The sequence below is a fragment of the Micromesistius poutassou genome, assembly GCF_964030765.1.
Source record: "Micromesistius poutassou genome assembly, chromosome: 2".
Lineage (NCBI taxonomy): Eukaryota > Metazoa > Chordata > Actinopteri > Gadiformes > Gadidae > Micromesistius > Micromesistius poutassou.
In genome coordinates this window covers 13,675,850-13,692,540 of record NC_140272.1, presented here as the reverse complement: position 1 = coordinate 13,692,540, position 16,691 = coordinate 13,675,850, and the positions used below count along the sequence as shown (strand labels likewise).

Below are 16,691 nucleotides of genomic sequence, written 5' to 3'. Positions count from 1 at the left end.
GTATTTGGGTTAATGAGAAGTCATTGAGCATGAGTCACCCCCACCGCTACCACTCAACATAGAGGTCCACACACAGAAGAGAGAGAGAGAGAGAGAGAGAGAGAGAGAGAGAGAGAGAGAGAGAGAGAGAGAGAGAGAGAGAGAGAGAGAGAGAGAGAGAGAGAGAGAGAGAGAGAGAGAGAGAGAGAGAGAGAGAGAGAGAGAGAGAGAGAGAGAGAGAACAAAAGCAAGAGAAAGACTAACCTTTACAGAAGCAAGAATGCAGCTCAATTTCTGTTGTAGCATCCTCTGCATTTTGCTTCCGGAGGCTAAAAAGGAGAGTATGGCTGGGTGTTCTGCAAAGAGAGGGTCAAGACAAAATAAGGTGTTCATTGGGAAGGTATAATAAAAACAGCCTAAGGCCTATACTGCCATGGCTCTCTCCGTCTTCGAATGTGCCAGGAAGCCATATTTTCTCATAGACTCTGTCCTAATAATAATAAAAAAAATCTATACAAATTATATAACCTTAATTAACCAATTTAAAAGGCAACTGTTTAAATTATCCTTGTACCTAGAGATAGATCCCTTCCTCTCTCCAATTGGAGATGTTAATTTAGTTAGCATTCACATTGCCACCATTGCCAAGGAGTCTGATACTGAGGCCATGCCAATCTCCTGACTTCTTTGTTGTGTAGATTCATTTAGCTGTCTTGAATCCAGGCAGACATGTCCAATTCCCCCCATAGTGTATAGCTAATTAACTTGGCCTCTCCCACTAGCCGTGGCCAATCCTATACTGTCTTTCCTATGAAGGTTTCCTAAAATAAAATACAATTCATCACACTCTAATCACAGCTGTACCTATTTTGTCGCATTTTAAGTCTACACATCATGTAAATCAAAACAAATGTCAACATAAAAGAAAATCTAAAGTTTTAACAATAAATGATTCTGTAGTATAGTAGAGGCTGGGGGGGGGGGGGGGGGGGGGGGTTCATGGTCAACTGAAAACAAAACACTAGGTTTGGACTGTGTGTGTGTGTGTGTACGCTTCCATACTGTATATGTGTGTCTTTGCATGGTGTGTGTGTGTGTGTGTGTATTTGTGCAAAGGGAGTGCTGGGGGTCGAGTGGTCAATGGAAGGAATACAAATCAGCGATGAAGCATCCACACGGCTCTGGGCGGCACACTTGACTGCACACACCAGAGACTCCACGGCCCTCATTACATCACATCCAGAGTCACCTGACATGGCCCGGTGGCAGTGTGAAAAATCAAACAAAACAAACAAACAAGATCTCTGAGAGGAACGTGTCCTTAGGCACAGCCCAGCTCTCTGTTTACTGTCTCATTTAACATTTGCCTCATGTTTTTTCCCCTTTCTGCTTTTTCTTTTGTTTATTTCCTTTTTGTCATGACATAGCCCCCGTATCACACTTTGGGTAGTGCTTGTCGTATAAACGGATGTGTTGCATCCCCATGCAAATGAGATGACTTTAACGAGGCAGTTCTAAGAGGGACACAGTGGTGGTTGTGCAGTTTTAGGGGTTGAAACTAATGTTGTTTCACTGACTTGCTTATTACGGTTATAGGAAGAAGTAGAACACTGAAACCCATGTGTGCACAACTATACGCGTGTGTGCATCTGTGTGTGCGTGTGTGTGCAGCACTCTAGGGGGTCTCACCCTCGTGGTCTTGATTTTGTTTCCAGAGGAGCACATCCATCCAGAGTTGTCAGGCAGAGTCTTGCACTCCTCTCCCTCCAGGCATGGCTCCATCTCACACCACCACTTCCCGATCACAATGGATGCTGGGCGGGAGAGAGGGGAGGACACACAAGTGGACTTAATTCACACAGCTACAAACACACCAACCGTCACTTTATTCATAACCATAAAGGAAAAATTGAGGTGAAAAGGAAAATAAAAATCTGTGCAAAGGATATTCGTAATGTTATGTTACGAGATAATGTCATGGTCATAGATAACATGACGTTAATAGATAACCTGATGTTTTGAGATGACATGGATAACAGGATGTTACAAGACAATGCATCAGAATGAAATAGAGGGGGTACCCAGAGAAACCCACACTGAACATGAAATACACCACAACACACACAAGTACACACACACACACACCCACTCCCTTAATTACACACACATTTATGCCTACACACACACACACACACACACACACACTGGAGGGCCTCGTGAGACTGGAATTCATGTTTTCTTCATCTCCTTTGGATCCCGGAGCGATTGTAGCGTTTTTCGAATGGGTATTTGGCTGTTGACAGTAATGTCTTGTACAAACAGAGATTAATCATTATTTTGTTTTGATATAGCCACATTGCATGCGGGGGCCTAATCTCATTTTTAATCAAAACTAATTGCTTCTCATTAACATCCACTAAATTCTTCCTGCAGCTATCTCACAAAACAAATATGTTCCAACTTCTAATCAAGGGCTTCCTGTACCCTAAACGTGTGTGTGTGTGTGTGTGTGTGTGTGTGTGTGTGTGTGTGTGTGTGTGTCTGGAATGTCTTAAACTTGATTCAAACCACCCTAAATGGTGGCTAAAACTTTAAACCCAGCAGGACCCAACAGTTGAAACACACACACACACACACACACACACACACACACACTACACACCCAACACAAGCACATGCACATGCAAGCAACATCTGTCTCTTTAAAACAATTAATTTACAATTTAAAAAAATAATAATCTTCATAAAGATTATTGATTTAGCAGCCGATAACATAACTGATAGCCCAACTGGTCAGACTTAGGAAGACAGAATGAGTACAAAGTCTTTCCTGTTGCTCCTCATACTCACTCGCTCGCTATTACTTGATTTGGGGCACTCGCTCCCTGTCACAAGATTTGTAGCCCTTTGGCAACCCATCCATCTCTGTAAGAAATAACCTCCTTCGAGTATCTACATCAGATGAGCTTTTTATAAATGTTTTTCAATCTTACATGACGCTTTCAAATCAATACACAACCACAAGGTTCTTTAGGTTCTAACTGAAACATGTGCTTCTATTCCCATTCAAGTTCCAACCAATAACGGGTAACACTTTACAATAAGGTACACAAAAACGTAGGTAGTTACTGAGGAACGAATGAGTAATGAATGAGGAACGAATGAGTAACGAATGATGAACGACCAGGGCCCTAACTGGGGCCCTAAAGTGACAGTTACTCAGTAACTACTGAGGAGTTACTGGTAAACAGACTAGGGGATACTGTATTAATTAATCATTCTGTGAAATAGCAAACTGACCAATTGATTATGAAAGCAACTGAATTTTCCTGGGATTTCACAATTAGTTAATAAATTAACAAGGCACAGACGGGATGATTGTCATATTTTAATAAAGATATTCACAATACATACATTAATATTCACATTTAAGGTTTATTATGTGGCATTAGTAATGTTGAAGGCTTAAAAGCAATTGTCCACCACTGCAGGGCACGCTTTAAACCTGCCGCCCTTGGTTTCAAGTGCTGTCGAGGGCTGGCTTGGGTCCCACACTGGATCGACTGGTAGAGCTGGATCTGACTGATGAGTTGTTATTCTTTCGCGATCCATTCGTTCACCAGTAGTTAAGCTTTATGAATCATTTGTTTACCATTAGTGAAACTTTTTGTGTACCTTCATGTAAAGTAATGCATCATACTGAGTTGTTACTCTTTCGCGAACCATTCGTTCACCAGTAGTTAAGCTTTTTGAATCATTTGTTTACCAGTAGTGAAGCTTTTTGTGTACCTTCATGTAAAGTAATGCATCATACTGAGTTGTTACTCTTTCGCGAATCATTCGTTCACCAGTAGTTAAGCTTTTTGAATAATTCGTTTACCAGTAGTGAAGCTTTTTGTGTACCTTCATGTAAAGTAATGCATCATACTGAGTTGTTACTCTTTCGCGAACCATTCGTTCACCAGTAGTTAAGCTTTTCAATCATTCGTTCACCATTTGTTTACCAGTAGTGAAGCACTTTAGGGTTAGTTATAAAACCCCAAACCACTGTTGATGACAATGAGGGATCTACAGCCACTTTAGTTAAAAATGAATAACATAACAGGATAATATAGAAAATATTAACAATTGAAAACACAAACAGACACAACAAAAAAAGGCATTTTAAAATGGAACAAAAATAAAGGCTGCACTTTTAACAAGGCATTTCACTCCCTGAGGGACAAGCCCAGTTCAGACCAAAGATTCGCGACGCAACTGCTTGCAACTGGCAACTCCTTGCGATGAGACGGGCTGAGACGTTCTAAAAACAGGGCAGTTCACACTGCTGCACCGGGCGGCGACGGTAGGTGCCCTAGCAACTGTGAACGCTCTGGCACAGCTGAGAGCCGCATCAGCATCACTTCTATCCTGCTAAAAAGTAACCTAACTTAGGTTTGCGATTCGTTTTATTTTGGTTGAGTTGAGGCTAGAGTTGCTGTGTTTCGCCATTCTATACTACTTCTGCATTGTAGTAATTCGCTGGAGCTTAGTTTGTTTAGATCCCGCTAGTTGGATACATTGCATTCTTTCGTTGTGGCGACTTCTCTACTGCAAGGGAAGCTCGGCTTCACCTAAAATTTCGAAAATTAAATGGTCAGATATATACTGTTGTGTTAACATTTCATTGATTAAAAATGCGTTTGAACACATCCATCTCGAAGACGAGTTCGTTCAGAATCAGCTGCTTATCGCAGGTCGACTGACTCGATTTCCTTCTCATACACTTACGTGTTTAATTTGCGTGTGTTTATGGTGCCTTCTATTTGTCTTGTAATCGCTACTTGCAGCTCGGGTGTGACGTCACATCCGTCTCGTAAAACGAGTGACCCCGGGTTTTTCGTTCTATTTGGCACACAACAAGACGAGTCAGAGCTCTGCTTTCTGCTCAAGAATCGGCACTGTTGTCATAGCAACATGGAGCGTCTCTAGCCAATTTCAGCGGCACAAGCTACAAAATAGGCGGTATTTAACACATAATAAGACTGTAACGACATGCCTATAGGTAACAGTATACAGTGCTATGTGTACGACTTCTTAATTTGGTTACAACAAAAACACAAGTGCTTAAAATAGTAGAAAACCACAATTTTTACTACATGTGATCCTCGGAGTAGCCATCTTTGTTACTGAACTCGGGGTCCTCTGAGTTCAGACGAGTTGACGAGTCGTTTTTACGACCTCGGGGGCGTGCTATTTGCAACTTCCGGTTCGCAGATCGAGTCAGGTGGACAAATAGAAGGCACCACAGATGGGCGCACACACACACACACACACACGCACCAAGCATCACCCGCATTCATTCATTCTTTTAAACACTCACTCGCGGTAAAACTATGTTTTCTCACGATCAAATACTCATCAATCCTAAAAGTAATGGGTCTGGGTAACTGGGTCAAGAACATATGTGTTTGCTGTACGGTGTTTGCAGATGCATTGATTTAAAAGTAGGCCTACAACTTATCAGCTGTATCAACTTATCAGCTATCAGCTGTATCAGCTGTATCAGCTGTTCTTTCCCAAATCATTTAACCAATCATTTACCCTAAAACTAAATTTTGTTTTGGAAGCCTGGAATATACTTTGCTCGAATGTATTATTGTTATTATTATTATTTTAACGCATGGCATAGCATACTATAGCCTAGCCTACTTCATTCATGTTCATTCATGCAGCCCTATGGAAAAAAAATGTTTCCACAATCCACACGCTATTTCTATGCAGTTTCACACGTATGAATAATCTTTGACATCATAATATTTAACATGCAAGTGTAGTGGTGCCTGGTTGCTGCGGGGGAAAATCAGCTTTGCGCCGGGTGCAAACTAGCAACGACACATGCGTCGGTGTAGAAAGTAAATTGCGCCGGGCGCAAGATAGGGCCCTTCTTCTGTTTGGCACACATGGCTAATTTTCATACGCACACAGGACTGTCGGAATGGGAGCATGTCGGACTGGCAGCATGTAACCATAACAACGGCTAACGTGTAACGGTAACGGTGGTCCCGTTAAAATAATGTCAATGAATCAGCTCAAGCCTAACATTATCTACAATCGTTGTTCTGGAACCAAAGATAATACCGTTATCATCTACAACTTGCCTATTTAATAAGCCTAAATTGTTTTGTACTGTGTCCTGATTGGCTGAAGAGAAATAGCCACATCGTTGCGTTCTAAAACTGGACCTGGCGATTTGACATGTTGAATCTTTGGGGACTCCTTCCAACTCCTTGCAACGGCATCAGCCGCCTTGCGACGACCAGTTCACACTGCTGCAACTTTTCCCCTGCAACGTTCTAAAACAGTCTCATTGCAAGTCGTTGCGTCGCAAATCTTTGGCCTGAACTGGGCTGGGAGGGACAAAATGCATTGTGGGTCCGTCCGTCAAATCGGCTCTGTCTCTTGCGTCCAAAAGTTGAGAAAAGTTTCAGGCAACGACGGATCCGTCACCCAATCAGATTGCGTTATATGCACGTTATACGCAGATCGTGTTTTACCCCATGCATCGGACACGCCCACTCTCTTCCGTCGACGGACATGTACACGTGGGCAAGAGGCCTACACGTGTCTCACGAATGGTCAACCGAAGCTTTTTCACGTCACCATCAGTTCAACTTGTGCTGTCTTCACGAACTCTTGAATGCGTGTAATGTCGTAATTAGGACTGAACAAGAGGGAAGAAGATATTTCGGAAGAGCTTGTGACGTGATTATACAGGATTGCACAAGAAGAACTTGGCAATGGAGGCTCAGAGGAAGAGCAAAAGGAAAAGGCAGCCTACGAGAGATCTTGTACGTGTAGAGAAAGCCATGGTGGAATGTAAGTACATGCTTTAAAGTTATTTCATTATTAATTGAGGGTGTAATTATTCGGTCACATTGCTTAGCTTCCTAAAATGAGCTAATTTGACATCGTACCACGTCTGTTCTATCACGTATTTTTTGGCCTTGCTAGCTAACCTTGTCACTAACCAATGGATTGCTAGCTGGCTAGATAGCCGACGTTGCAAGCAAATTTAATTATCTGTCAAACACGAAAAATTAACTCTTAACTAGGTCAAAAGACCGACGGTTCAACCATTTATCTAATGTTAAATTAGGCGATATGCGATGAAAATGTGGTCCAAGCTTTGAAATTGGACTTGTAAAGTTATTCTGTTAGCGCCAGTTACCACGTCTTTGAATAGTTTTTGGAGTTGTTTTTAACTAAAAAACAGGGAGAAAAGTATTACCGTAATAGCACTATAACAGTGTAATGTACCAGTCTACTTTTCCGGTTTGACTACTATCACAACGTAAACACTGGCAGTGCCATTTTCAATGGCGGGAAATTGCATTGCATATCCGGCAGCACAACAGAGAACTATGAGGGCTCGAGGGGTCTCCGTGGTTACGCAATTGTAGAAGTGTAACCAGCGCTTTAGTTTACACTGCCTCAAGTTACCCATTTCTTTAAAGAGATAGGTGGTCAGCTGGTCCCAAGTCTGCTTATAATATCAAAGCCACGTCTGAACATAACTGTTCAAAGCAGCATAATGGATGAAGCTACAGCAGGAACATGGCTTTCAAATAACACTAAACGATATAATTTACTTATTCTACCACTTGTCTAAACTATACAGTACTTCCACTTTACTCTCTAGTTGTGCTCATTTGATTTATAATAACCTACTGTTAAGAGTACAGATAATACTACTCTAATAAACAGTACACTCGCAGTACTCTTGATACTACTGGAAATGACAATTTAATATTTATTATTATACCTCTGTACATTCATTACTCTAGAATGTAATTTAGGACTAACTTGCCACTATATAACACTAATACAAGAATAGTATTAATACTAGTAAACCCCTAACCAACTGCACTACCGTCATCCTACAAAATACTAATACATGTTTATCATTTTCTTTGTTTCAGTCCTCACCCCAGAAGAGGCCATGGATCGCTACAGGCGCGTCGTTGTAGCAGTCAAGAAGGGCCTACGTCAAAGTTGGGGTTGACCGAAAAATGGTGGCAGAAACGGCCGCCATTTCGGAGCTACATGCTGTCAACGAGGACCTGTATGACCAGCTGAGGGCATCAATGCCCAAGTGATGGGCAAAAATAACGGACACATTACATTACGAATATAGTCAACTCTGGGTCCAAATCTAACAAACATAACACACCACACATTCAAGAGGGTCAAGATGACCCTCGAGCCCCCCTATCAGTCGGCGGAGAACACTGCCACTGCTAGATGGCGAGGACACACATATCACACAGAAAGACAACACAACCCGGAGGCTCAAGGACAAGAGAACCCACGATAACCCACACAAAGTCTAACACACACACCTGGCTAGAAAAGATACGATAAGTTTCACATGCACCGGATCACGGGGGCTCTTCTGAAGCAGAACCTCCACGGAGGCGAAGCTCCGGACGACCTCAGCGCGTTAGGGGACGTAGAATATTCAATCTCTCACGCTTTATGAATCAGTATTACCTTTGCTACTTTACTCAATAAATCCGAGGCCCTCGTGCTGACAGACTTTATCACCTCTCCGTCTCATTTTATCTGATCAAGTAACTAGGCAGACTGTTTTTCCCAACACAAGGGAGAGACACTTTACCTATTTTACCTATTTTCTGCTAAATGTCGTCTGGAAATACTTGGCAGGAACCTTCAGAGTAAGGTTAATGAAAAAAAAAAGCAATGGGGAACTGTTGCAGATCGGTAAACGCCGGGCATAGTAAAGCCCATTTACAGATAAAGAAGAGAGCAGGTTTTTGTTTTGTTTTTAGAGTGCCTTTTTTTTGTTCCATTTTAAAATGCCTTTTTTTTGTTTCTGTTTGTGTTTTCAATTGTTAATATTTTCTATATTATCCTGTTATGTTATTATGTTATAAAATTGTAACTAAAGTGGCTGTAGATCCCTCATTGTCATCAACAGTGGTTTGGGGTTTTATAACTAACCCTAAAGTGCTTCACTACTGGTAAACAAATGGTGAACGAATGATTCAAAAAGCTTAACTACTGGTGAACGAATGGTTCAAAAAGCTTAACTACTGGTGAACGAATGGTTTGCGAAAGATGCATGACTTTACATTAAGGTACCCAAAAAGCTTCACTAAGTATGATGAATTACTTTACATGAAGGTACACAAAAAGCTTCACTACTGGTAAACAAATGATTCAAAAAGCTTAACTACTGGTGAACGAATGGTTCGCGAAAGAGTAACAACTCAGTATGATGCATTACTTTACATGAAGGTACACATAAAGCTTCACTAATGGTAAACAAATGATTCATAAAGCTTAACTACTGGTGAACGAATGGATCGCGAAAGAGTAACAACTCATCATCAGTCAGATCCAGCTCTACCAGTCGATCCAGTGTGGGACCCAAGCCAGCCCTCGACAGCGCTTGAAACCAAGGGCGGCAGGTTTAAAGTAATCAATTGATCATAATCAATTGGTCAGTTTGCTATTTCACAGAATGATTAATTAATACAGTATCCCCTAGTCTGTTTACCAGTAACTCCTCAGTAGTTTCTGAGTAACTGTCACTTTAGGGCCCCAGTTAGGGCCCTGGTCGTTCATCATTCGTTCCTCATTCGTTACTCATTTGTTCCTCAGTAACTACCTACGTTTTTGTGTACCTTATTGTAAAGTGTTACCCGAAAGAGGTTAAAAGGGCATTCTCTCGCCGCACTGAATGTAACACACACACACACACACTGTGTTAAATGTGTTGCTGCTATTGAGGTGCAGAATTCACATTATAGAAAAACTGTAGCACAACTGAAGTAAAAAGTGGAAAAGGGAAATCATTACATTGAACATTAAAACCTAGCATTCTTCTACTAATCCCAATCCCACCGGCACTTCCACCTCTCCTCTAACATATTAAAATGTGAACCAATCTCCTGGTAGATCTTTAATCACATTGAGCTTCAGCGTGCTGCAGACTTCTTTTCTTGCCGCGCGCTACTTTGCGAGCGCAACCGCTGGGACGAAGCGGCGGCCCTTGTCAAATTGCAGCGGGCTGCTTGGGGACAGAGGATCTGATCAGATCCATTCAAGCAATACGCTGTGCTGGAAGAGCACACCGCCACCTCCACCACCACCAGAACCTCAACAACCCACCGTACAGATGTCCTTTCTTTCATCGCCCTGACTGCGGTACTGCAGAGATTTGCGGGGAGCCATTGGAGAGGGGAGCTCTGTATTCTGCATGGCGGAATCCCGCCACGGACCATTTGTATTCAACAATGTGATGGGAGAATCCACTCAAAATTGAAAATGGCAAAGTAATACCTGTGATACCGACCGACCCACATTGAGGAGAGGAAAAAAAAAAGAAATCTGTGGAAAATGAAATGGGAAAGGAGAGAAAAGGGGTGCATAACAAAGTGGAAGCCAACATGTGGAAGTGAAGATTAAAAGAAGCGGCCTCAAAAGAGCTGCTGATGCACGAGAGCTTGTGTTGCATGAAAGATGGAAAATATTTACACTGCTTCACAATTTCCCCAAAGCTTATATTAATATTCCACTCATGTCGCCTTGATTATTTATATCAAGGGAGCATATAACTCGTGAAGTATGACAAAAATGCTAAACAGCTTCCATGCAATATACTATCTCATTCAAATGCACCGCTGCCCGTCAGAACATATCTGGAAAGTCTACAGTCTGTCTGATAGCTAAATCTTTCTACCAGATTAGATCAAACATCCTTTCTTTTATACTGACAATAACCAGCATGAAGCAGCCCAGAGCTATTATATTCAACAGCGTAGTTATCATGATTAATCACACTTAAATTCAATCTGAACTTTTTGCCCAGCACCGCTCACGCTCACCACTCTCCACCTTTTCCATTACGTCACAAGGCTGACAGTCTTCTTCATTGAGGTCTGTGAGCTCAAAGGGATTTGATTGCACAAAAGATTCTGCAAACCAAGGCCCAGGGCATTTGGTGTCGACCTTGCCCGCTGGAGGAGAGCCATCGCTGGGCTTAGATCCACGCTTCCCTCCCTGGTGAACCACTGACCTCCAACACTCAGATGTCACACCGTAACTACTCCCACACCCGTCGTCAACACAGAGAGGGCATAACCTTCCCATGACTATCAGAGACTCGACTGACTCTCTATCCTTTTCTCCTCCTGTTCCCGCTCTCTCTCTCTCTTGCTCGTTCTCTCTCGATGTGTCAAGAGCAGGGACAAGGACGTCAGGCTCTGGACTGCTTTTCCACCATCATTCCATGTGGAGAATGACCACAGCTATTCAGAGGCTTCGTAATTCATCCAGTACAATGACCGTAACCACATTTCAAATATGCTTCGACCCAGTAAGTACGTCTGTGGTGTCCTTTTTTATTCAACTGCTAGTGCGCTGACCACACAGGTATAACACCAAGGTTCACTTCCTACGCTTCCTTCTCTCTTTCAAACCTTTGTCTTCACTGCCCTGTCAATTAAGTCTCAAACACAATGTGGTTTAAAATGCACACGGTATCTCCATGAAAAATATCCAATTATTCCTTTCAAAGATGACAGATGGTCTGAGATCACCCACCACCCCCCCACTCCCCTACCCACCCCAAAAAACATGACAAGCAAAGCTTTGTAATGCAGAGCGGAGAACAAACAGGAAAACGTCTTTGATTGAAGATATTAGCCCCAGTAGCAAGTTGACTCTGGTGGACAAACCACAAACAGTGGGATTTGATTGGGAAGCATGAAAAGACAGCTCTTCCCCATGTGTATCTGTCAACACGAGAGCGAGCAGGATGTATGATGCATTGAACTTCATGGCAAGTCCATAGCAGGTGGTGCATTGTTTGAACACCTTGACAGAAGGAGAATTCATGGCCTCTGGCCCCAATGAATAGGAGTTCTCATTTTGTAATCTGGTCGAGCGGTGATCACCAGCGTTGAAAACAGAAGGAGCCCCACTGCATGGCAACAGTATCGTCCTCTTTATTACTTGACATGTCTCCATTGAAATCCTCCTCCTTTTGTATTGTTAGATATTGTGCCACGACGGGCTGGTCTTCCCGAGGCTATTTACACTCTGTCATGTCTCATCCAAAACAAATTGATTGATGAATGAATCAGTCCAGCCAGTCCTTCCATTCATGCAAGCCTTTAGAAATCCTAAAAGGCCCTTTTTACAGATTTACTTCATTCCTAAAACATCACTCACTAAGCAGTTTAGTTACACATTTCACTCCCAGTCACACGCAAGCTGGGTTTAAATGCTGCTTGGATCAAGACAAGTGCATGCTTTATGCAGTGGCCATAGTAAAGTAGTGGAAGGTTTGCAGGAGCCACACGCAGATGAAGCAGATTAGTGAGGGATGGAGATCAAAACCCCAGAACCCAATGTCAGGTGCAGACTGTCATTATTCTGCATTCATCTCTGGGCCATAGACAACAGACAGCTTTGATAAGCTCATTGATAATGGCCACGGCAGCGTCTCTACAATGAAGAACTAGCTGGCCTTGTGTGTATCTGACCTTAATTTTCCTCACAACAATACATTACTTGTCCATATTTTCCACATCTTGACGATAAAAATATAATCCAAATTGTTCTTTCATGAGATAATGAATTTACTTATTTGTATTTTGCGTTCCAGTATATTTCTATATGCATAACAATTTTTTGGGTTCATGCCTATAAATAATGGAATAAATGCCACACCTCATTAAGAAATGTCCGGTATCTGCCATGTAGCTGACGTTGCACCGCCACACAAAAGTAACAAAAGAGAAACTGATCTGCAGGTCAAATGTTACGAATATAATCACGGTAGTAATACAGCATGAAACATCTTGACATTGTTATAAAATGTCTATTGGTGATGTAAAATGCACACCAGTGGGGTATACTACAAACCTTGCTGAACATACCCAGGCTTTCTTTGGAAAATCTGGATCGACAATACGCAACTCGCAATAAGAGTTAAATGGTACCACAAAGCTCACTTGCGAGTGAATTTGTCACGTCATTTTACTCACCTTTACAAAATGGATAGATCAAGAGCAGTATATTTCACTCAAGAGGAACAGATAGACATAATGAACTCCTATGAGGAGTTCAAGAATCAGATAATAGCTAGGGGCAACACAGTTAAACATAATAAGGCTAGGGAGGCAGAAAAAAAACAGCCGATCGTAGGTGTAAAGATTCTGCATATTGTCTAAAAAATAACTAAAATGCCGAATTGTTCGGCCATTAATCCCAATAGAGTGATGATGATTTCAAAATGCAAAAGCAACGTTCAACCTCCTTTATTCTATAATTTAGGGAATTCACTTTAAATACACCCAATGTAAGAAATGTATAGCATATGTTTTCAATTGTTCAGAGGTAGCAGCAGTGGCGTAGTGGATTAGTATAAGACCCGAACGCCAGCGCCTGGGGTTCAAATCTTGCCTCTTCCTCATGCTTTTTACCCCCATCTAGATGTGGTGCCAGCACGGTTCAAGTTCGAAATAAGCACAAAAATATAATTCCATAACCTTTAGTATTCAATATGACATAATAATTTGGACTTTTTCAGCGACACATAAATGCACATCACTCAGGAGACTAACCCCACACGCAGAAATTCATGACACCCCAGACTTTGCGGACGCCAAATCCCTCAATCCTTGCGTAAGCACGATTTCACGCAGATTCTCTTTGTACATCCCAATTAACGTGAAATTGAGCGCACATGCACGAGCCCGACTCTCCGCCCAGTCTCCTCCCTCATTTAATATGCTAATTAGTAGAGAAATGCATAGTTCCAAGAGGATAGCTCTTGGGAATCCGAATCGGCTGATAAGCCAGTCATCAACATGAGCCAAAAAATCATAATAGTCACAATGAACACCCGTTAATTTTGAATGCGACCATTTGCAATATCTTCTAACAAGGCCAACACTGCACACACACACACACACACACACCAATTATAGCCACATTTTGCACATGCTTTTATATTATCATTTATTTGGATGCATGCTGACGATAGGTTGTTCCCATACACCCAAGGTTTCACCCAACATAATTCGAAATTGGCCGACTGGTTCATTGATGGATTGATTTTAAGTAACAATAGCTTGTGCTTACTCCACTCAACATCACATAATAATATTGCAGTCAAGAAATTCACAACAAATGCGTGAAGAGAGATCAATTATCCCAGATGTCATGCATGGTCTGGAAAATATGTAACGTTTAATAAACAAGCCATCACTGAAATTAATATTGCTGGGGCTTCCTTTTAATTTCCTTTTAATTCCAATATTGACAATTTAGTTTTATGGGTCTGTTTAAGTTTAGCCTAACACTCAGTACGTTTACATGCACAGCTTAATTCGATTAAAGCCATAGCTCGATTATGCTCCTCAATTGGACAACTGCAATTGTCCGCCTATACATGGCGGTGAGTAAATCGATTCATTGGCCGAAGCGTGTCATGCCCCGGTACGATAGGTGGCGCTGTGCCCATTTCAACTAGTGGTAATAGAGCCACCGGTTGACCTCTTTACGTCACCAGCAACAACAAACTCATTCGAGAAAGTAATGTTTCAGCAGACAGCTGTCAGTTCATTTCGGGTAGGCCTATATATCATTTCTCCGACGCTCCATTGTTCCGACCTCTCGGTCGTATGCCGACTCCTCCGGCTGCTCTGCCGGCGGAGCAGTCCGCATATGACCGAGAGGTCGGAACAATGGAGCGTCGGAGAAATGATATGGACCAGAAGTGAACTGACAGCTGTCTGCTGAAACATCGCTTTCTCCTCCATGTCGCGTTTCAATCTGGACTTCAGAGAGTCAAAGCCAAAGTTAATTTCCCCCAATTCCTTTTGCCCATGGGCGAGATAAACCCGACTAGGAGTCTTTACTTGTTGTGGAAGATTCATAATATCAGAGAATACCCCCGTCAGTTCGGCCGCGGCGCAATGAATGAATAAAGATTGTAGTTATTTTACAACCTCGTTGATGAGCAACATTTAGAAAAACATGGACTTTTAATTCAGCATTGGGTTAAATCGAAGCATAGTGTGTACTGAATGCACGTTGATGATGATACACTCCTTATAGGGGGTAACTACATTGGCACGACACTGGCTTCCTCCATCTTCTCCATCTGCGCCAGCTTTTTAAATAAATCGCCGACCCAAAGTTAGTTGACAGCTCTCTACTGAAAACATCTCTCTCCCACCGGAGCAGCCCCTCCGCCGCCCGTCCGTATACGGCATTCCCCGCCGCATCGCAAGGAATGAATAAAGATCGTAAACACGGTGGGAGAAAAAAACATTTATTTTGACAGATGTGCCCGAAGTTACTACTTTACAACCTCGTTGATGACCCACATTTAGAAAACATGTACTTTTAATTCAGCCTTGGGTGAAATGGAAGCGTAGTGTCCGTGTGCTTCCACCTTTAATGAATGCATGCCATGCGCGCTCCCGCGGCCGGGACACAATTATTAAAGGGGGTAACTACATTCACCGGCTTCCTCCATCTTCCTCCAGCTTCCTCCATCCTCTGCGCCGTTTCTCGTTATCCCTTATCCGACGGCGGCGACAACAACAACAAGACTATCGTCGCCTTCTACTTCCGGCTCACGGCCCCGGGAAAAGGTCTCGAGCATGCGCAGAACGCAAATCAACGCATAAGCCAATTCGATTGGCTACATGCACGCTTAGCTCGACTATGAATCGCATTATCTAGGGGTCTTAACTCGACTATGAGTAAGCCAATTCGATTCGAGTATAGCTCGACTAAGGTGTATACATGCATCTTAGTAATCCAATCATAGTTGGACTAAGCCAATAAATCGACTTTCTTGAGTGACATGTAAACACACTGAGTGTCACATTATGCGTCTCGACAACAATAACGCATGATTGTAGTGCATTTAAGTTCATGCATCCACACATCCACCCATCCAATATGAGGCTAGTTCAAATCCACTTTGAACTAGCCTCATATTGCAATATTACTTAATGACTCGTGATCGCGTAGGCCTTATGTTGTTGCGCTGATTTGCCTCTATGTGCTGACAAAATGCAGCAGAAATGTGCGTAAGCCAGGCATTTAGTTTGCGTGGAGAACCGCACTTTCTCATGTCAAGTCAGTCTTTGTACATCCAAACGTTTGTGTGAGAAGTTGCTTACGCAGCTTTTTTGTGTGTAAGCAAGCTTTGTACATGAGGCCCCAGATGTATCCCCTCACTTCACATATCCTGCCTGCAATCACTTCATTCCCCTCATCTGTTTATCCTTGTCACACATGCACCTCATTCCCCGATCAGTCTCTCCCCATATATATACAAGTTCACTTCATTTGTACCCTTGTTGGTTTGTTTTATTTCTCATGCCCCTTCATCCTTGTGGGTCCGTGTGGTTCTCTCGTTGTTTGTGTTTATTCTGCCAGTTCATGGACCTGTGATTCTTTATTAAAAGCCTTTTTTTTGTTTCATTTCCTGGGTACAGTGGTCTAGTCTGGGTTGGCCTGCCAGCACTGGTCATGACACAGTGTGCTATTTCCTATGTTATCCAGAATAACTCTTGTTACTCCATCTCAACGACACAACAAGCGCACGATTAAGGAGCTGGTGAAAGATTTTTACCTATACTATACTTTAATGAACATTTCCGTATGCAGCTATCACA

At 42.4% G+C, this 16,691-nt stretch overlaps 1 protein-coding gene across 1 annotated transcript in view; it reads right to left on the bottom strand.

Moving 5' to 3' along the window:
- Positions 1–308: 308 nt before the first annotated feature.
- LOC311338751 (chemokine-like protein TAFA-1) overlaps positions 309–16,691 on the bottom strand; it is a gene marked incomplete at both ends in the record, with an annotated part of 106,274 nt that continues 89,891 nt past the window's right edge. The window contains 2 exons of the mRNA XM_084464071.1: positions 309–335; positions 1,669–1,793. Coding sequence (XP_084320197.1) covers positions 309–335; positions 1,669–1,793 — 152 coding nt within the window. The remainder of the gene's footprint in view (positions 336–1,668; positions 1,794–16,691) is intronic.